This window comes from Anabrus simplex, chromosome 1 (assembly GCF_040414725.1).
Source record: "Anabrus simplex isolate iqAnaSimp1 chromosome 1, ASM4041472v1, whole genome shotgun sequence".
NCBI lineage: Eukaryota > Metazoa > Arthropoda > Insecta > Orthoptera > Tettigoniidae > Anabrus > Anabrus simplex.
This window is the reverse complement of record NC_090265.1, coordinates 886,599,308-886,621,855: the sequence shown is the minus strand read 5'-3', so window position 1 is coordinate 886,621,855 and position 22,548 is coordinate 886,599,308. Positions and strand designations below refer to the sequence as shown.

The 22,548-nt window shown below is 38.7% G+C and overlaps 1 protein-coding gene across 1 annotated transcript in view; it reads left to right on the top strand.

Annotated features, from left to right (window-relative positions):
* The window catches only part of Gp93 (heat shock protein 90 Gp93), an 86,015-nt gene that overhangs the window by 46,512 nt on the left and 16,955 nt on the right, over positions 1–22,548 (top strand). The window contains exons 6-8 of the mRNA XM_067136542.2: positions 6,399–6,528; positions 21,079–21,190; positions 21,308–21,504. Coding sequence (XP_066992643.2) covers positions 6,399–6,528; positions 21,079–21,190; positions 21,308–21,504 — 439 coding nt within the window. The remainder of the gene's footprint in view (positions 1–6,398; positions 6,529–21,078; positions 21,191–21,307; positions 21,505–22,548) is intronic.

The following is a 22,548-nucleotide window of genomic DNA, read 5'->3' as shown; positions in this document are numbered from 1 at the left end:
CGTAAGATCTGAGCCATTAGCAGGTCTTCTGGAGTAGAACTGAGCATCACGTAACCTCCTCCTCACTATCCACTCACTGACATTCACACCTCATACCTGTCCAAGCCTACTTCTGGCTTGAACCACAGTACTATGCCGGTCACACAGAATTTGAAGGCGCAAGAACTGGTCATCCCTTCTCCTACCAGATCCTGGCCTGTGAGTGTATGAACCCACTTCCCCATACCTCTGAATGGTACGTGAAATGGTTGATGGAGCGCAGTGTAACAATGCAGCCAGGGTGCGCCCATCCTCTCCTAACGCTACTGCCCTAGCAGAATCTTCTGAGTTCAGTGGCATCTTCACCCAGCAGCGCTGTACATCATAATATCACTGCCAATCAAATAGCACATCAATTACTACTGAACGGGAACGCATCCCACAAATTAAAAAAGCCAAAATTGCAAAGACTACTGAGGGTTGCCCCAATTAATACAGAATGCAACCTTGAGCGCATGGGACTGGGACTCCTGGAAGCAGCTGCATGTTGTTTTTCTTGTTCTGTCTGGTCAGTGTGATTTAGAGACGTGTGCATACAGTCATATCATACCATTATTGCTTCATGGCCTGCCGAATCGCAGATATGTGGCAAGGCTATATTGTTGGCCTTTCCGATGCTAATTTATCATTATCAAGGATTGTATAACAGTGTAAAATGAAAGGTCCTCTGTAGGCAGTGTGATAAAATTACAACATAATGGTTTCCTGCCAGAAACAACAATTTCAAAAAACTGCCACTGAAGAGAGTTTGACCATCCAGGACTCTGGACATCATTAAAAAGGTAAAAGCTGCTCTCCTGAAAGAAAACCCACCAACTGTCCACCTCCATGGCTGAATGGATAGCGTGCTGGCCATTGGTCACAGATGTCCTGGGTTTGATTCCTGGCGGGGTCGGGAATTTTAACCATAATTGGTTAATTTTGCTGACACGGGGCTGGGTGTATGTGTCGTCTTCATCTAAAGTACATCTAATGGGACAGTCTACCATATAATTAAAGAAGATCTGAACCTGGTAAAGCGGCATAAAGCACATGGGCATGCTTCGAAAGCAAGGTACATTGAAAGAACAGCTCACTAATGCTAGAAAATTATACGAAAACTACCTAGCAGGGGATGAATGGCAGTTGGTTGTTACCCTGAATGAAGCTTTAGTTATTTGGATGACACCAACAAGCCCTGGGCAATTTACTATCACCCAAAAGGGCAAAAGGGGCACTCAGATTTTGTCAAGGAAAACAGAGAAAAGTTTGCTAGAGGGTTCATGGTAGTGGAATGATATTGTGCCCGGTGTAAATTCAGAATCCTCAGAATGCCAAATAATGTGAATATCAATGCTACCTACTTCCAGAATGCCGTGGACCCCTATTTCTATGAAGACATCCCGCGGCTGTGTGGTGAGGATGGTTCAGATGTCTGGATCCACATGGATAAAGCATCCAGTCATACTGCCAGATTATCAGTTACTTACTCCGAGAGAAAAGAAGCAGAGACAGGTGTCTGTGTCATAACATTTAGTGACATCCCTGTCAAATCCCCAGATGCCTCGCTGATGGATTTCTGTGCCCTTAGTCTCCTGAAACGAGGACTTTCTTCTAGACGTCTCGCCACTTTAGGGTCTTTGGAAAGTGTGCAAGGTGGTATGGGACAATATTACTTTTCCTGTACTCCGTCGAAGTCTTCTACAGTGGAAATTGAGATGTAGGGCAATGGTCCATGCCCATGGCTATCACATCGAGCACAACCGGGTCTGGAGAAAATGAATAGTCTAGGACAAAACGTATGTCAAAATCGTCCAAACTTAACTGGGGCAACCCTCCATAGAACAAAAAGAGAGTAACGACTTTATAACATTCAGTATAGAAGATCTGGAGTAGGCTATCAAACAAAACAAAAATGGATAATCAGCTGGCGTGGATGACATAAGAACCGAGCAAATTAAGCACTTCAGTCTAACAACAAAGAAATTCTTCAAAAACTGTGTGAACAGATGTCAAATCCCAAAGGCATGTTGGAAGAGTTATTGCTTTGCTGAAACCTGGCAAAGAAGGAAATAATCAAAAGGATTTTCTACCAGTTGCACTATTGTGTGTTCTTTATAAGTTGTTGGAAAGATTGATTTTAAACTGTCTTAACACCTGTAATTGACCCCTTGCTTATACCGCAGCAAGCTGGATTTCACCCTGGTAAAAGCTGTTGTGGACAACTGCTGAATCTTACGCAGTATATAGAAGATGGTTTTGATGCTCGAAAGGTGACAGGAGTGGTATTTGTCGATCTGTCAGCAGCATGACACTGTCACCCACCTGCTGCTACTTGTCAAAAATATACAATCTGACCAAGAATTTTAGCCAAACTATGCTCATTGGCACTCTTTTAAAAAATCACAAGTTTTTTGTCGAATTCCAACAACAATGTTCTCGATGGAGACTACAGAAAAACATACTTCCCTAGGGATGTGTGCTGGCTCCTATTCTTTTCAATAAGTATACAAACGACCAACCCAGAGCTCCTAATAGCAGGAATTTCTTGTATGCTGACGACTTTGCACCTGCCACCCGGAGCAAAGATTTTGAATCAATGGAGGATAACCCTAAGAATGCCCTTCCCTACAGTGTAAACCAGCTTAAACCAAACCCCTCAAAGACACAAGTATGCACCTTTCACAATTTGTTTTTAACGTCACACCGATACAGATAAGGTCTTATGGTGACGATGGAATAGGAAAGGCCTCGGAACGGCCCCTGCATTTGCATGGTGTGAAAATAGGAAACCATGGAAAATCATATTCAGGGTTGCCGCCTTTTATTTGAAAAGCAGGGTAGCCACTCACGAACTGAAGATAATATGGTCAGAGGTTGAACTGGTGGACTGCATGAACTGCAAGTCAAAGGTGTCCACCAGGAACGATCTCCTTAAGAAATTGGTCGGATCACAGTGGGGAAGTCATCCTGATACCGTCCAAACTTCTGCAAGGATGCTATGTTATTCCACAGCAGAGTACGCCTGTTCTATTTGCTATAGTTTCACGCAAGTCAAACAGGTGGATGTAGCTCTTAATGAAACCTGTAGAATTATAACAGGCTGCTTGAAATCCAATCATGTGGAATGGCTTTACCACCTCGCAGGAATAGCACAACCTCCTATTCGAAGAGAAATAGCTATTAATAAGGAAAGGAGGAAAGTGGAGCACAAAAGAACCAATCTTTTGCATGCGTATGAACCACATCCGCAGTGACCAAAATCAAGGAAGAACTTCCTTAGAACATCAAAGGAACTTAGAACGACCACTGAAAAAGCTAGGCTACAACTATGGAAAACTATGACCTACCTTCTCACTAGTTAGAAAAGAATTATAGAAACTTTGCCTCCTGGCCATGACAAAGAATAGTTGACTTGGAAGTCCCTGAATAGACTTGAGATCTGGAGTGGGCAGATGAAAGGTTAATTTAGCAAGATGTACTCTGATAAGAATGATATTCTGTGTGAATGTGGAAAATTCCAGACTGTACAATATTTGCTGCAATACCAACTGTGTCCTGCCTCCTGTATTGAAGAAGACCTTCATTACTCCACATTAAATGCACTGTGAGAATATATTTGAACTGTGCCTTATATGTTTCTGATATGAGAATAAATAAATAAACTACCAAAGGATTAACTACCTGCACTACTTTGTGACCGTACAAGAGTATGAACCCCGAACTTGATAGGTTAGGAAATTTTTGTAAATTAATTTGTAATGTAAAGGAGTGAAAATCATGTGATTTTGTTAAGATGTAAGAACATAGTATCAGAAAAGGAGGATTTATAGTTAGGGAATATGTATATCATTATATTTTCTATAACTTTTAATTTTGGGTGAGAATCTGTACCACCCCGGTGAAATTTTAATGGGGCTTATGTTTCCAATCTGTAGCTAGCTTCAGGTAGTTTCCGTCTCCGATTTTAGATGGCGCTGGAGGTCATTCATAACGTGTAGATAGTTGTATACAGGTTCTATAGATGGCACGCAAGTAGGCATGAAATGAGCTGTATTAATAGTTAAAGGCAGTTTGTCTCGAAATGAAGTATTTCAAGTCTAACCTCATTCAGTGGGTCCTTCTAACAAAGAATTAGTCGTATCACGTCAAGTATTATGGAGATAATATTGCTGGATTGCATTGAATCCTACTTCACCCAATCAATTAACCTTGTTCGAACTTATATCAATTTTAAGCAATAGTTCCCATGATGCTACAGTATTTGTGTTGTTTTAATTCCAAGTGTCCATATTCTTGTGCTGTAAAACTTTGTTCCTTGTGCTTGTTTATTAGAAATATATCTTCGCCAGTCCTCCTGAAATCCTGTATTTCCTGTTTGAGTACACCTCAGGGGCTGAAAGCTGAATGGTTCTATTAATGTAGTTCTATAAGTTTTCTGTCTCAGTGCATTTAATTCTGTTATTTTTATTTTCATGTGATACTTGGATATAGATGTGATACCCCATTCTCTTGCATATGGTTTGCATACGGTATGGTGTGCTGTGCTGTCTTGCTTTTAAAGGGATTTCTTATTTGTTATAATATCAGCTTTGTGTTAATATGTCAATCATTCATTTGAAGTTAAAAGGGGTTTTGAGGTGTGAGGTTATGTTCTCAGTAACATAGTATGCCATAAGAACTAGGGGTATCAGATCATTATTTACAACATAGTAAGTACATGGAAATAAAAATATATGAATTATAATGTATTGGGCTTGGAAGTAGTAGAACTGCATTATTATCGACGGGTAGGGGGGGGGGGGGGAGCTGTAAGCATAACCGGATGTATGTCACTGCGCTGGATGCTACTTCTCTGCGCTATCTGCTGATAATAGCAGTAAGGTATTGCACAAAATGCACACTGTGGCACTATCTCTTATCGGAGGCTGAAACTACTAGCGCCTAGTAGCTTGGTATCGAAATTTATCATTGAGTTTCATCTCTATTCTATTCTATCCTCTTTGATCTGTACCTGTGGTAGGTATAGGCCTACTGGTGAAGATTGCTCACAATTGTGTAACAGGGAAACAGTGGCTATATTGGGAAAGACTGGTGAAGTCAGTTGAAAGTGTTGCAAGTAGCTTGGAAACCCAGGGTGCAGTCGGGACTTGCAAGTTGAAGATTGTGATGCATCAATGTAGAATGAAGACGTGATAGCTCTAATCGTATGTACTGGCTGCTTGATAGCCAATACGGACAAGGAGAAAGGTTCTGATTTTGAATGAGGTTTTGATGACTGTTAGACACTATGAGATATATCAGATGTAAGGCTTTTCAGGCGTTTGCTCTATTAACCAGCGTTTCGTCTTAGGTCTGACACTAGACGAGACTCTGACGAGTTTAGAATTTTCCACTATGAGATATGTCGAGATATTAGTAAATAAGGCAGGTTATTGCACTTTGTCTTTAATAGATAGTAAGTGGAATACAAGTAATATCATGCAGTGTCTTTTGAGATTTTACATCTTGAGACCCATTCTGCGACTGTGATAATGTGCCTCAGACCATCCAGCACGTTGTTATGGACTGCCCAAAAAGAAGATTCAGTGGATCCATTAAAGAATTACATAGTGCCTCTACAGAAGCAGTGGACTGGCTGAAAAGTCTGGACATTAAGTTTTGAATGCTGACTTGTAAATCACATACTTATTTAAGAAATATGTATTTATATGTACTTATAATGTATCCTTGTTTTGCCATACGAAATAATAATAATAATAATAATAATAATAACCTCTTGAGGTATGTAATGAAGATGTATAAATGTGTATAATAACTGATTGTGGTTAATTTGTTTGTTAAATCTGGAGACATGAGTTGGATTATGAGGCAAAACCAGTTGGTATCATCAGATGATGATAGTTATTGGTTTGTTTTTGGTAGTAAATTCATATTGTTAACCTAATAGATTTTTTATTTTTATTGGTGGAGTGTAAACCTGTCATGCTACCCAGATTCATTTTCAGGGGTTAAATAGTGTCAGGTAAGATAAAGAAGCAAATTTGGAACCTCATCAGCAAATGATCATCGCCTTTGGAGAAAGGGGTGCTCGATCTAGTTATTTCTGTAAGTATTTTGTAGATAACACCCAGTATCACCATTTTATTTATTCATTCCTGTTATGACTATCGCCTTTAAAGTTACAAATATTGCCCAAGCTAGTGGTGAGTGTTTTATGAGCCATTTGTTTGAATTAGTAATATTACAATTTGAAGCAGTTTCTATAGAGTATATGTATTAAATTACTGTAGTAAATCTGTGTTCTTTTTTCCCCCCACCATATTCTGGGAGTGTATGTATGTGTTTTTTATGTAGCTCAAATGAGATTCTTCTTTTAGTTGCTGATCGTGTGGTTGTTACAACAAAACACAATGATGACAAGCAGTACATTTGGGAGTCTGATGCCAGTACTTTTAGTATTGCTGAAGATCCTCGTGGAGATACTCTGAAGCGTGGAACTCAGATCAGGTCAGTACGCTGTAGCTATCTATCTATCTATATCTATATAATATATAGATATAAAATAGGAGTATTGTCTGTACATCGATCAGAATTTTAAAAGGATGGTATTTCTGTATCAGCTACGTCCACAGTAACAAGGAAATGCACTTTTTATTTTCCGTAATTTCTGTCTGTATGTACGAGGCACGTTTAAGTAAGTACCATTTTGAAATAAATGAAAAACAGAGATTTTGTAACAATTTTATTTTTATATGAAAGCCTGTACATTACTCTACTTTTCAACATAATTCCCACCAATATTGAGGCACTTGTTATATCGTGCAACGAGCTTTTGCATACCATCCTCATAGAAGTAGGCCGCCTAATTTGTCAGCCACTGCAACATGGCCATCTTGACACCATCATCGTCGTCATGGCATTTGCCAGCCATATGTTTCTTCAAATGCAGGAACAAGTGGTAATCACTGGGCGCAAGATCAGGACTGTATGGAGGGTGATCGAGTTGTTCCCAGCGAAATGATGTGATGAGGTCTTGGGTTCGATTAGCCAGATGTGGGCGTGCATTGTCATGAAGCAAAACGATGCCCTTACTGAGCATGCCACGCCTTTTGTTCTGAATTGAGCGGCGCAATTTGTTTAAGGTCTCGCAATACGTTGCTGAATTGACTGTCTCACCATGGGGCAAAAAGTCGACCAGTAACACCCCCTTTCTGTCCCAAAACACAGTACACATGATTTTCCGGGCTTCATTGTTTGCTTAAACTTCACTTTCTTGGGTGAAGTTGAATGTCGCCATTCCATAGACTGCTGTTTTGATTCAGGTGTAACGTAGACCACCCAGGTTTCATCACCCGTTACAATTTGACTCAAAAAATCATCACCTTCCTCGTGGTAACGCTCCAGGAAAGTTAAGGCACTGCCCAAACGTTTGCTTTTGTGCTGCTCCTTCAACATTTTCGGTACTCAGCATGAGCACACCTTTTGGTAATTTAATCGTTCACTCACAATTTCATAAAGAACACTTAGGAGAAACTTGAGGAAATGTCAGATAATGACGTAATCATAAAGCATCTGTTTTCTCTCACTGCTCGGTCAACTGCCTGCACCAAATCTTTACTAATGATTGATGGTCGCCCACTCCGTTCTTCATCATGCACATTTTTGCGGCCACCTTTAAATGCTCGAAACCATTTCCTAACCATTCAATCGCTCATAATGTTTGGTCCATAAACCTCACAGATCTCACGATGAATAATCGATAGCTTTCAAACCTTTTGCACTCAGAAAACAAATAACAGACTGGACTTCGCAGTCGGCAAGACTCTCGATCGACGAGGCCATTTCAAACGCTTGCCAACAAACTTACACAAGGGCGACTTTTGCCATAATGGCGCCTCAGCCTTGCCAGTAGATGCAGGTACACAGCATGCATGCACGGAATGCCGTCCGCAGCACTGCATCGGCGGAATATCAAAATGGTACTTACTTAAAAAACGTACCTTGTATGTACATGCATCATGAGAAAATGGCTGAAGAGAATTTAATGAAAATCGGTATGCAAAATCAGGGAATCATTGGCCACAATCTAGGCCATTAATTTTATTCATGGTGAGAGAAATGGTATATTAGGGGAAGGCCTAAAATTTAATTCTCAGATATTTAAATTTTTAGTGGTCCTATCATAATGAAAAATGGTATGCAAAGTCTGGGAATAAGTCGCTACAATCTAGGCCATAAGTAATTTTATTCATGCTTAATGAAATGGTAGTTAAGGGAAAGACATGATGATCACAGAGATATTCATGAATTAGGATTTTTGTTACCAAGTCCATATCAGCGCCGAGACATGAAAAAATGGGTAAACAGAATTTAATGAAAATCAGTATGTAAAGTTGGAGCATAAAGAACTGCAGTCTAAAGATTAATGAACGCAGGTTTTCGTGGCTCATTGTATTAACATAAAGAAATTAACGAACTGGATTAAAGACACTATATATAATAATAATAATAATAATAATAATAATAATAATAATAATAATAATAAAGCCAAGCTTTCAGCCAAATAGCATTGGCCTTCATCAGGGCATGTGAAGTTTTGCCTCCGACTGTGAGCAAGAAAATTCTCCGAAGGAACGTGGAAGTCATGCCCGTACTATCCACGGCCTGCCCCACTAACTGGACTCAAGGATCGTGGCGCTGTGCTAGGGTGGTTGGGAGGGAAGTTACTGATTCACCGCCCTCTGTCGACAGTTTGAGTGCATCTTCAACAGGGAAGACGGCTTCAAGTTATCAAATACATGGAGACCTGTACTGCAGAAATACATGCATAACGTCACCATGGTACAGCGGGACACACTCAAACTGTCGACAGAGGGCGGTGAATCAGCACTCCCAACCACCCTAGCACAGCACCACGATCCTTGAGTCCGGTTAGTGGGGCAGGCCGTGGATAGTACAGGCATGACTTCCACGTTCCTTCGGAGAATTTTTTTGCTCACTGTCGGAGGAAAAACTTCACATGCCCTGATGAAGGCCAATGCAATTAGGCTAAAAGCTTGGGTTTATTATTAAATAAATAAATAAATAAATAAATAAATAAATAAATAAATAAATAAATATATAGTGGCTTTAATTCAGTTCATTAATTTCTTTATGTTAATTTTATAAGATGCCCTAATATCACAGAGTCGAAATAAAACTAAATGTGAAGGTGTCACCTTATAGAAAGCTCATAAAATTGATCAACAGTAACATTACATTGGCCATTGTTTGTTGTGATGTGCTTTGTGTCTTCTGTTGCCACTCATCTCCAATAGATAGGATTACTGCTACGTACCAAGTATTTTTTTTAAATTTGCATTACGTTGTACTAACACAGATAGGTCTTATGGGGATGATGGGATAGGAAAGGGCTAGGAGTGTGAAGGAAGCGGTTTTGGCCTTAATTAAGGTACAGTCCCAGCATTTGCCTGGTGTGAAAATGGGAAACCATGGAATACCATTTTCAGGGCTGCCAACAGTAGGGTTCAAATTCACTATCTCCCGGATGCAAGCTCACAGCTGTGCCCCCTTAACCACACGGCCAACTCACCCAGTCGTACAGAGTTTAACAGCCTGCCTGAATATTAGTGGGAAGTAGCTGGGGAGTTAGGTAACTTTCTTCTTTATCATGCCATTCCTCTGGTTCATAAATTTTCTGATAATACTGGCACATAACACACTGGTTCATGACAACATTTGAGCTATTCATTCTCTACTCTAAGGCACTGACTGGAATGAGCAGTGTGCATATTTACCGATATAATGGCAGCAGAGTGTTCACGGCTGTCTGCGACCTGATCATTCCAGCTCTGGAACTTGGGACTGTTAGATCGGCACCGTAATACTGTTAGTTACAGGTGAGAAAATGTGCGGTTTTTCATTTGTTCGAGTATTTTATGTAATAATATTGCTTTTAATTGCTACTTTCCTTCGGACGTCATTGTAATGACCTTCATTGACTTGAGTTAGAAAAACCACAAAGAGAGTCTTCCTGAGAATCCCGTAGTGAAGCATAGGTACATCAGCGAGTATATATATATATATAATATATATATATAAAATTTGACCGTATAACATAATATTGTGTGAAAACTGCAATGCCTACGTGCCTATGTGTTATACATCAAAAGAAAGGTCTCAATCTCAGGATTACTAGACCAAAATTGATTTCATTAAGTCCTTTACGTCCGTAACATTTCATTTATTCAAATAATACGATGCTTAGGTGGTTGCAGTTAACTGTATTTGCTGGTAGATGACTCTATGAAAGTTGTCTGCTGATCTTTCAGTGCCAGCCTAATAGAGGGCTTTGTGAAAGTTGTCTATGCAGATTTTTCTATCTTAGTCCAATAGATGGCTCTGTGCATAATGTTATCACCAGAATGTAAATTGTTGCTCCATATTGGTTCTAATAAGCGAAAAACAGTAAGGAATCCATTTCAGGATATTCTGTATTTCAAAAAGTTCTTTATTTGATGCAAGTAGTTAATTTTTTGCAAAATAAGATTGTGTGGGCATTTCATTTAACTGCATTTACCGGTAGGTGGCTGTGCGAGTCTGTGAATATTTGTTCACGTGGTCTGCTAATCTTTCAATGCCATGTTTCATTGACTGCCTTGGGAGTGTATTACACGTGCACACAGTGCCATTGTTCCAAAAAATGGGTATTCTCTCTGACGGTGGTTTTGTTTGTGGTTCTTTCAGTGCATACAACTAATTTCACTTGCTTATCTCATAGTCTGCACCTAAAAGAAACCTAATTATTGATTCTGTTCGTCAATTTTATTGGTCAAGTGCACACATATGGTTGCATATTTTAGTCTTTGTTTGAAATGAACTGCCATTATTGGGTAAATGAGACTTCAATGCACATTGAATGTTAGCTGTTTTATTCCACAGAGTCATTCTGGCAGATTTTATTCCACAGTGCCATTGTGGGACATTTGATTATTTCTTTGTAGCAAAAGCGCCATTGGATTACATTTGGAATGCAGTGACGGAAGGACTTATTATCGATAATTGGGTATTCTGAGTTTCTGTCCTATATGATCTCCATTTTCTTTTCATAGTTACTTATTCCGTGACTGAATATCCTCCTGCATAGCAGAAAGCTGATTGTTCTATTAGTCATTTTTAGTGCTGAAATTAGTTCTGTTCCTAGGAGAGAAACCCAAGAAAGCGTGCTGTTTTACGAAGCACTGCAGATGCCAGAACTCGAACTAGAGATAGACTTAATAATTTCCGCAATAGGGAAAGAAAGCCCATTGGCTCGGAGCAGTATTCGCTGTGGAAGTAGTAAATCGATATTTTCATTTGTGTTGCCACAAAGGTTTGGTTTATTTTCCACAACCTCAAGTAAATGAGGTATGATGCTACGTTGTAATGATTTCATGAACCAGATATAAGGTAATATAATAGTACAATGTCCTTTGCATTCTTCTGTGCTAAACGTAGCCACATTCCAGGATCAGGTCCTTACTGTTTTAAGATTCAGGGGATGATTCATAGGTACATTTCACATTTACTGCCTACTGAAAATTGCCAGGCATTATACAGCCAGCTTTATGTAATAGATTCAAGTCTTGTAAACAGAATTTGTTGTGAAAATTATATAAATTCTTCTCTTAATAAGAGATAATTAAAAGGCTCCAGTATTTTGGTAAATAAACCCATATGCTACATCATATCATAATGCTGGCAAAGCAATGAGACAAGATATAACAAATAGTCAGGCACATTCCATTTAAGATTTGTAGATAGCGTATCTCTAGATCAGCATAGATATAACAGGCCGATTGCAAACGAGACCAATCATGTTGTGATATATATATATATATATATTTTTTTTTGTAAAATGGTGAACCACCAGGTCATCAGTACATTGTAGCACATGGTAGACAAGGAGGCCTGAAGCGACTTTCTTACAACCCGCACTGACCTTATCATGTAACCTGGCTGGAACAAGGAACGTGCACATAATGGCAGTAGGCATCGAGCAAATAGGTAAAAAATAACAGTGATTCAGTTCATCTGCTTCGGGCTTGCAGTCAAAGAAGATTTCTCACATTTACATCAGGGCAAGAAAATATTCCATTAATAGTTGAGGAGTATACTCAAGCTGAAGCTCAAAGGTTAGAATACTTAAGAAATAACATGAAATCCTTAAGGGTGGAACAATTACAAGGGCTACAAGATTTTGTAGGGGCTACCTGGCCGAGGCATTAAAGGCGTGCTCAGTTCGCCCGGAAGGACGTGGGTTTGAATCCCTGTCAGGAAGTCGTAAAATTTAAGAAACGAGATTTCCACTTCCGGAGGTGCATATGGCCCTGAAGTTCACTCAGCCTACACCAAAAATGAGTACCAGGTTAATTCCTAGGGGCAAAGGCGGCCGGGCGTAGAGCTAAACACTCTATCCCATCACGTGCCGCGGTTAACAATGGTGGAAGCCTTTACCTTCCACTCCTCCAAGGGCCTTCATGGCCTGTACGGAGGTGATTTTATCTTTGACTTTGACAAGATTTTGTAGTTAATGGAGCTCAAGAAAATAACCTTATTACTGGAAGAATAGTAATTTTGCTATCAACCTTTCAGGGAAGTCTGAGAAGTATGCAGCAGCATTACCAGGTCACTGATGATTTCCTCACATTCATTTGCAATCCTAACTGACCTGCTGTTTTGCATCATGGCAAAACACCTGCCGATAGACCTGATATTATCTCACGTTTTTCCTCACTAAATCTGAAGGAACTTACAAATAAGATAGTGAGGAAACATGTCCTCAGCAAAGTCGGTGCATATGTACCGTATATTAATAAGACTTTATTTAATGTAAGAACACGTAATTAATAGTGTATAATTTATTATTACCTGTAAATATGATGTATAAATCCAATGTAATGTTGTGCAACACAGGGTAACAGTTCAGAACAACACATCTTTGTCACTAGAGCTGTATATAATATTCTATTCATTGTACATAGGTTATTGGAGACTCAAGAACATACGAGAAAACAGGTTGTGTCATACTTTTCTAGAGCCTGGCCAGGCAAGGTATATAAAGAGACAGTCTTGGGAGTTGAGTTGTTAGTGAGACTTGTTAGTGAAAGTCGTTAGTCAAGTGTGTGAACTCATGTTGTGATTTTATTGTGTTGGTAATCGGTTGACATGCTAATGTAGCAGTCATGTGTTTGTCAAGATGACAGTTCATTAATGGGTGTGTATAATATGTGTATAATTTGTAAATAAAACAGTGTACACAATTGACAGTATCTCGTGTGTGCGTCTTTGAGAGTACAATAATGTGTATGTCATAAAGTTTCACACATGTACATAGTCGATTGTCAACTGTAGCATTCTACGCTAAATAATAATAGTTTTTAAAAAAAAAAAAAAAAAAAAAAAAGACTGCAACACGGTCACTACTTATTGATACTCTAAGACTCTTGCAGATTTTGTAAATCCAAGGATATTGATAATTTTGTGTATGCAGAATTACCAGACAGAGGACGATTTCCTATGCTATATGATAGTGTCATGTCCTGCATGGTGCATGGACCATGTGGCGTGCGTAATCTCAGTACAGTATGCATGAAACTTGGCATATGCAACAAGCTGTTCAAAATTCTTATGAATATCCCATTTATAAGGGGAGAAATACTAAAAAATTTAGCAAAAATGATGTGGACATTGGCAATAGGAACATAGTGCCCTATATCAGATATTTCATTTAGAGGTATAACGGTCATAATGTAGAAACATGTTCCAGTGTGAAAAACATTAAATATCTTTTTAAGTATATTTATAAGGGATATGATGCTAAAAACATGTTATTTTTTATTAGTGACAATGTTCAGAATTATGAGATACTGGAGCTATGCCGATATGAAATATGTTAGTGCTCACGAAAGTTCTTGGCTTATTCAAGAATGAAATGAAAGAACAGTTACATACTATTATCCGTCTTGCTGTTCACGATCCACTTCATCAGAATATATATATATACAGTAAAACCTCTCTATAACGTACACCTTCGGGACCGAACAAATGTCCGTTGTGAAGGGGTGTCCGCCCGAGAGAGGTTATGAAACCGGTACCGTTAAACATAACTTGGAACACAATAACCCATGTATAGTATGTGTTAACAATTCTCGCAAATGTACCTTTAATTGTATACTGTATACAGTATTGTACAATATACTGCACTGTACTCACATGAGAAAGTTGTAGATGGGCTGCTGCAGCTGGGATGTACTGTGTTAAAGAGACAAAAACACTTCTATGGAAACCTCTATTGAGCACACTGTACACTATTACCGTTCACCATGTTAAAATTAAGAAGAGCATATGAGTTTTTGAAACTTTAAATCAGTATGTAGATGTAGCAATCTTTAGCACAGTACAGTAAAACATTAGCACTTGAAAAATGTTGTATTCTGACCAGGAGAGAAATATGTCTGGTCGCCTGTTCACTGTTATCGCTTAGGACCACCCGGGGATCATGTGTAGGGTATTTTAAGGTTAAACCTACGGACGTAAGCAACAATGTAATTCAAAAATTATGTGATACAACTTGGGGTTCAACAGCAACTTTACTCCGACGATGCACCGCTTTGTGACTTGTGTTCTCGGCTGCTGAGTACTGCGCCCCTGTTTGGCTGAATAGCCCTCACACCAACCTCATAGATACGCAGCTCAACACCACGATGCGTCTCGTCACTGGCACAATAAGGTCTACACCCACATATTGTCTACCTATTCTCAGCCATATCTCCCCACCAGATCTTCAGCGTAAAAACGCTTTCCTCAGGGAATTTAAGAAATTAATAAATAATCCCCAATTACCAATACATGACGACATCGCCGATGTTAATCTGAATCGTCTAAGCTCCCGAAATCCACCAATAAGAACTGCAATAGAACTGAAGAATACCAACTTCAATATTACTAAGGAATGGCAGGGAAGATAAGATACTAGACCTGAGTCAACTTTGCCACACATAGGATCGTCACTGCCACCTGGATTTGATCTTCCTCAGAAAACCTGGTCTACTCTTAACAGGATACGATCGGGCCATGGTAACTGTGCATATTTCCACTACAAGTGGAAAAGAATTCTTACGCCTAACTGCAACTGTTGTAACGTTCCAGACGTCACAGTGTAATTATGTTAATTTTATTATGTGTAATTAATTCAGGAATTTAACGTCATGATATTTATCTTCGTATGTAATTTTATTATAATTCATGTTTGATCATTTGCTCACTATCATTTCATTACTTTGTAACTACGACTTGTAAACGAGGGCTGAATATCCTAATATTAACTTAGATTCTTGCGACATTCGTTTAAATTTAACTTGCAGTAGATTTTCCTCTATCTTGCCACATCACCGAGGAAGAAGGAAGGACAAATTTAGACATCAAATTCTGGGAAAAGCGAGCACGTGTTCAAGCGTTGTAACCACAGCTACTGTATTTCGACCAGAATAATTCAAACTGATCACCGCCTATATTTTCAAAGGAGCGTCATGTTGCCATGGATACTGAGTGAAAGGGCTAATAGAAGAACAGTTGATATCATGGTTGGGACCCATCAACTTTAATATCTGGAGTGGGGAGAGACGTGTCAACTGATTGGACCACGTGTAGCGACCTGTAATTAGAGCCAGAAAAGGTTATAAAAGGGCGTGTTGGAGCTCTTGGCATCATTCTTCTTCTATCTTGTATTTTGCTTTAGGTCTGATAACTTGTCTTATGGTTGTTGTACCATAGTGGACTAGTGTGATAGTTTATCACTTCTACATTCATTGCTTCGTTACCACGACGTGGTACTTAGGAATTTCGGAATGATGGGTGTATAGCCACTCTCATCAGGAAGTACGAACAGCTCTGTATTAGACCAGTTTATACCAGTCTAAGACAATAGGTAGCATTAAACTAGATAGAAATGAAACTTCAGTGCACATTTTCAGTAAAGTGGGAAGGATTGTTAATTGAGTATCCTCTCCACATAACCCAAGGAGGTTTTTCTAACTATGATTTAGGGCTCATCTCCAATATGTGGGATAGAGCATAACAGGGCGTGACAGTTTCAAAGCCATCATCCAATTAGTGGTTGATGCAATTTGCAAGGCAGGAATGGTACTTAGCTGCAGATGAAGATATCTCAAAGACGACCGGTGATGTTCCAGCTACAAGGATGGAAGCTTTCCAAGGACCAGCAGAACAAGACTACATGGTGAGCAAGCACGTTTTCGTGAAGTAGAGTCATTCAATTTTTTGTTAAATTCATTTCCTATTTTAAATTCAGTTCTCGTCAAACCGTCGTCATTTATATTCAATATAATAAATAGTATTTTCCTAGTTCACTTTAATCAGTCTGCCTTAATTAGCCTTTTGATTTCCAATTCTCCTGCTTAATGATTAGTGCACTATCACCCCATCCCTGTGATGAGAGTCCGTCCAAGCTTTATTATAAATTTTTGTTTTTTAAGTCATCAACTTAAAGACTGGCGCCCTTAGCTTGCATAGTTGCATTTCTCGTTCAATTATTGTTCTCCAAGGGGGGAAAGTCACACTGTGGTGCCTCTAAACAGACCATCGTGCACATTATCAGCGAATGTCCAAAAAGAAAGTACAGTGGCGATATCAGTGACATTGCTCATGCACTTCCAGAGACAGTTAGCCTGGATATAAATGTATAGTTTGTTCTTCAAAATCATTGTGTGTTGTATATGTAAAGCCATACGCTAAATAAATAATAACTTGAAAAATCCTTAATATTTGTTTCTTTTGTCCATTTCGGTTTAGCAATGATGTTATCACTATGTGCAATTAAATCCTGGGTCAAATTTACACCTCTTTCATAGTTTTGTTTATAATAGAATTCTTTCAGTCGCTTGTTTATAATAGAATTCTTTCAGTCGCTTAACAAAGCCGAGAGCCTCAATGTACGAGGTTATTGGCAGCACATTAATTTCCATATTTTCTTCAAAGTCGTCGTTAGCATCACCTTCACTCCCGCTTGCATCAGAATCTTCATTTTTGTCCTTCTTCCCTTGGATTGACTGAAGAATCGTTTTCGTGTCTCCACTCTCGCACTGTTGGAATATCTGAATCAATTTCGATATACTGTAGGTGTTCACTTGTACACTGTAACCTGCTGCATTAATAAACTGTTGTGTGGTTTCCATGATGTCAGGAAGGGTATCCAATTCTATTTCGGGATGTCCACCACTAGCGGGAAACCCAGCTTTCAGAAAGCAGTTACGAATTGTTGAGGCTGTAATGTTTCTTCCATGCGTTGGTTACCCACAAAATTGCTTGGAGAACATTCAGTCCTTTTGTCAGTGTTTGAAGGGTTACTTCATTCCCGTTAAGTTCTGATACTATGTGCTTCATCACTTGAAGTTCTGGATCACTCCTTGGTCAAGCGGCTGAGAAACTGATGTTACATTTGGTGGGAAAAAGACTATCTTCACATTTTGCAACTTAATTGTATCCGGATGCGATGCTGCATTATCGAGGAATAATAACACTTTTCGCTCCAGGCGTATCATTTTTCTGTCCAATTGTCCTAGCTACTCTGTCATTATTTCTCTGGTTATCCATGCTTTACTATTCACTTTCCGTTCAATGCCAAACTTCGTAACGTCCATATTCTTAAAACACCTTGGTTTTGCAGTTTTCCTATCACAAGGGGCTCCTCCCGTTCTCCACTCATACTTGCACATAAGACCGTAAGACGTTCCTTCGCAACTTTTCCACCAGTACAACGATTTCCTTTGAAACACAAAGTTTTATAATACCAATATAATGGTCCGTTATTGGACATTACAAATTTTCCAGCTAACTCATTACTGGTTGCCAGCGTTTCGCCCCCGTGTGCTAGGCTGGGCTCATCAGTTGGTACCTAGCACACCTACCAAGACGCATGGCTAGTGCATACCGTGGAGGCCACTGTGTAGGCTAATTGTAGCCACCGGCAGTGCCAATGCACTATGAGAGACTTTGTCTCACTACTAAAGATTGATGTCTGCTTGGCCATCAGATGGATTTCCTATGGGAATCAACATCTATAGCACACAAAGTTTTGTCGGGTAAAGCACGGAAAAACAATCCAGCTTCATCGGGATTCAAAATATTTTCCAGAGCATACCCGTCTATGATTGAAGGTATTTTTTCTTGCCAGTTTTCAACAATCTCCATATTAGCACCGGATGATTCTCCGCAAATCACTCTGAAGTTGATACCATGTCGCTTTCTGAATCTTTCAAGCCAGCCATTCGAGGCTTTGAAATCTCTAATACCTAATTCTGTCGCGAATTCTAACTCTTTTGCTTATATCATTTGTCCTGACACAGGGACATTCTGACTTCTTATTTTAGCAAACCACTCTAGCGTTGCCTTGTCAATGAGAGCTCCACTACCACTTTCAAACAGTTTAATGTGCTGTTCGTTGCCATTTAAATGCCATTCTTTCTCTAGTTCCTCTTGCTTTTTCACAATTTCAGCTGCCTGTGTCTTTCCAATCTTAAACACTTCGGACAGTTTACGCACACCACACTTCTCACGTTTATGATAGTCTATTGTGCCTACCTTTTCTTTTAAAGTTAAAAAGCCGGGCTGAGTGGCTCAGACGGTTAAGGCGCTGGCCTTCTAACCCCAACTTGGCAGGTTCAATCCTGGCTCAGTCCAGTGGTATTTGAAGGTGCTCAAATACGACAGCCCCGTGTCGGTAGATTTACTGGCACGTAAAAGAACTCCTGCAGGACTAAATTCCGGCACCTCGGCGTCTCCAAAGACCTTAAAAAGTAGTTAGTGGGACGTAAAGAAAATAACATTATTATTATTAAAGTTAAAAACTTCCTCGGAGCCATGTTTACATCAATTTACTAACGTAAAACTGAACACATCAAAAGCCCACGAGTCAAAGAAAAGTAACCTGACAGTGAGGGTACGAATTCCAGCGCTGTCGAGGATGTCAGATCACACAACTTCCGGAAGTGTTAGTGTAACTTAGTGTTGCCTTCCAAGAATATGAACAGCCTGGACCAAAAGTTATGGTGTCTGCGATTCTTGGAAGTACCGCCTATGCAAAAAGTAAGCGAATACATAGTGTACAGGTCACAAATACAGTAGTTTTGGAAAACGAAAGCGTCCATTAGGAGAGGTTTTAATTGGAGTTTCTCGTGGCTATGGTGTGTCCGCGTCCGTAATAAATGGTGTCCGTATAAGAAGGGTAAATTACTCATATACAACATGGCATTTAATTACGGACCTAGAAACTCGTCCGCCAATGAGGGGTGTCCGTTGGTGAGATGTGTCCGTTAAGGCAGGTTTTACTGTACATTAAACCCTCATTTAGACGTTTCTGCAGGAGACAGCAAAAAAGAACTTGTTAAGCGAGAAAATTTATTACTGAATATACAAATAAAAACTATCCAGCAGGGATATAGAAACACTAAATACGATTTTTTCCGACATGTGGACATTTAAAGTCAAAGAATCTACTAGATTATAAATTCCACCTATTCAATACATAAGAGTTTTTTATTTAAATTTAAGAAATAGATCATAACATATTAGAAACAGGGACATGCTTCACCCATAATGAGGGCATCTTCAGCCTAAAAATCTCATACCTGCAAGAAATGAAAAATCAGAATCCTGATTGTTCATATTCGTAGTTTTTAACGAAGGTCTTATAAGTCTTATATAATCGATCCTTATTAAAGATTTTTTTATGAATGTCCTGTTTTTAAATGTGGTAACAAGTAGTGAACTAAATGTTCAAAATAAATACATAAATTACTGCGGTGAAATGAAATCTGGTAAATATGGTGCCTTACTCTGGAGATGGCGTAAGAAGCTTTTAATAGCTTAATATTTAGGATAAAAGTCACTCTTAATTAAAATCCAAAGTTGTTTGTTGAAGTTGTTAATCTTATGTGAAAAGATAAGACGGCAAACTTCTTAAGACACTTAGGAGCGAAGACAAGTACTCGTCAGAAACATAGCTATATTTATATTAGCAGGTAGACGTGGTTGTAGCTTCTTATATTAAAAGTCGAAAGGAAAATGTGCGAGGTTGAGTAGAGCTTGTGGTGTTATGTCTGAAACAACAGGAGAGTGAAAAATGTTAAGGAATAAAATTAAAGGAGAACGAGGGAATGAAGGAAAAACTATGTGTGTGAAATTACTTACCCCTTCGACATTTGTAAGTATATGTATAAGTATATGTTGGTTAAGATGCCAGATAAGGAGTCTCCCATAGCCAAACCATCCTGATGGTAAATTTTACCATTAAAATTGAAATAATTATTTCTTAACACAAAATTTAGGATTCTTAAGAAATCCTCTGTTTCAAGCTTGGTAAGGTTACTGTGTTTACTGAGGTTGTCTTTGATGATATTTATTGTTCCTTTGGTTGGTACATTAAAGTAAATGTTAGTAATGTCAAAAGAGCACTGTTATATCCCAGTAGAATGCGCACATGTCGACCACAGCATTTATATAGAAACTGTGTTATTCTTTGTAGAGATTGCTTTATGTCATTGTATCATGAGACACTTTTCAATACAGTATTTGTGTAAGCAAGGTGTTAGTGTTTAATTATGAATGTCATTCGTGTATGGTCATAACAAGCATATAATGTGGTTGGGTAGTAAGGAGAATTTTCCTAAAATGTCACAAAAGTCTACTCTATTCTTTAAAGGGAATTTATTATTTAAATTTAACAATACTTACTAGATAGTGACAGTATTTTGGTAGAAGGATCAGACTTCACGGTTTGTTTCGCCCTTGTATGACTGGGGTATTTAGCAGAATTATGTTGGCTTGGTGGGAGTTAAAAACTATCAGAATGGAGGCATTCTAAGCTTGATAGAGCTTCCATAAATTGTTTGGGAAAAGCTTATCACTAGTTTTTTTTGTGTAATAGAGAAAATTTGCCTTGTAATTCAAAGGGAATTGATTCATATATATTGTAATTGGTTTTTGGTAATTTATTTCCAGTCTGCATCTGAAGGAGGAAGCTTATGATTTCCTGGAGCAGGATACTATCAAGAATCTTGTAAAGAAATATTCACAATTCATTAACTTTCCCATATATCTGTGGGCTAGCAAGGTTTGTGTGAACATTGAAAAAGTTAATGGAATATGCATGAATTCAAAATTGAATGTATTCTTCTCTATGCTCTTATAACTTAATTTTAAGTTATACCAATATGGTATTACTTTTCAGACTGTCCAAGTGGAGGAGCCACTAGATGAAGATGAAGTGGAAAAGGAAGAAGATAAAGAGAAGGATGAAGCATTAGATGAAGATGATGCCAAAGTAGAGGAAGAGAAACAGGAAGATAAGCCTAAGACAAAGAAGGTAGATAAGACTGTCTGGGACTGGGAAGTATTAAATGACAGCAAACCCATCTGGACTAGGAAGTAAGTATGGAATAAACATAGGTGGGAAATTTCTGTTTATGTAAAAAAAATTGCAATTACAAAATATATCGGCAAAGTGACTGGCGTGGCTTATGTGTCTGACCTTAATTGGCAGTACTGGAGCAGAAGCCTTTGACTTCGGGGAGAAGTTGCAATTAAGTTTTTCCTCTCTCTCATAAGACTGCAGAAGGACAGGGTGGTAATATTTCTCCTTCCCGACAAGCATTGTTATTTAAACTGATATGTAATTGGGGACGCGCGCGCGCGCGCGTGTGTGTGTGTGTGAATATGTATAAATACTTGGTTTCTATTACGTTTAACTTAAGGTAGAAAAACCTGCTGTTGTTTATCTCAGGACTAAAAGTTTCTTACCGAATGTGCAGATAATTTATCCTTCAGTTTTACTGAACTACAAGATGGTTATCCTGAGAGTCTTGAGGCAGATTATGGCTGATGAAGCTGATGTCTTTAATATCTATTTGGCCCTCATTTAAAATTGAGAATGAACTATCATCATCACTTCTGCTTTTCCAGCTGACATCGGGTGGGGAAAAATCTGTGGCTTAGTTCTAAAAGGGCCAATGTAATTTTTTATCGAAATTGAGATATTAACTGATATAAACGCGTTTTATCCTGGCTTGCAACATGTTAAAATGGCCAATGTCTCTGATAAGTACTAAACGAACAGTTAACGTTTAATTAAATAAGCCCTTGCCAATAATGTTAGATTACCAATAAAGATTAGACCTGGCAATGTTTAAAGAATACGATTAAAAAAAATTAGTGTTTAATCAGGTGACTTCCACAAAGAAAGTATAAAGTTATTTAAAGTTAGTTGTTGAAAAAAATAGTTGGAAAACTATAAGCGAAACTTCAAATGCTCATAGCTCAAAAACAGGTTTTTTTGACATTGGCCCTTTTAGAACCAAGCCACAGAAATATGGTTCCTCTCCACATTGTTCTGTCTATCGACCATTTCTCATCCAGCACAGTGTTCCAGTCCTAGTTCCATTGTCAGTAGAGCTGTTGAGGATCAGTCCAGCC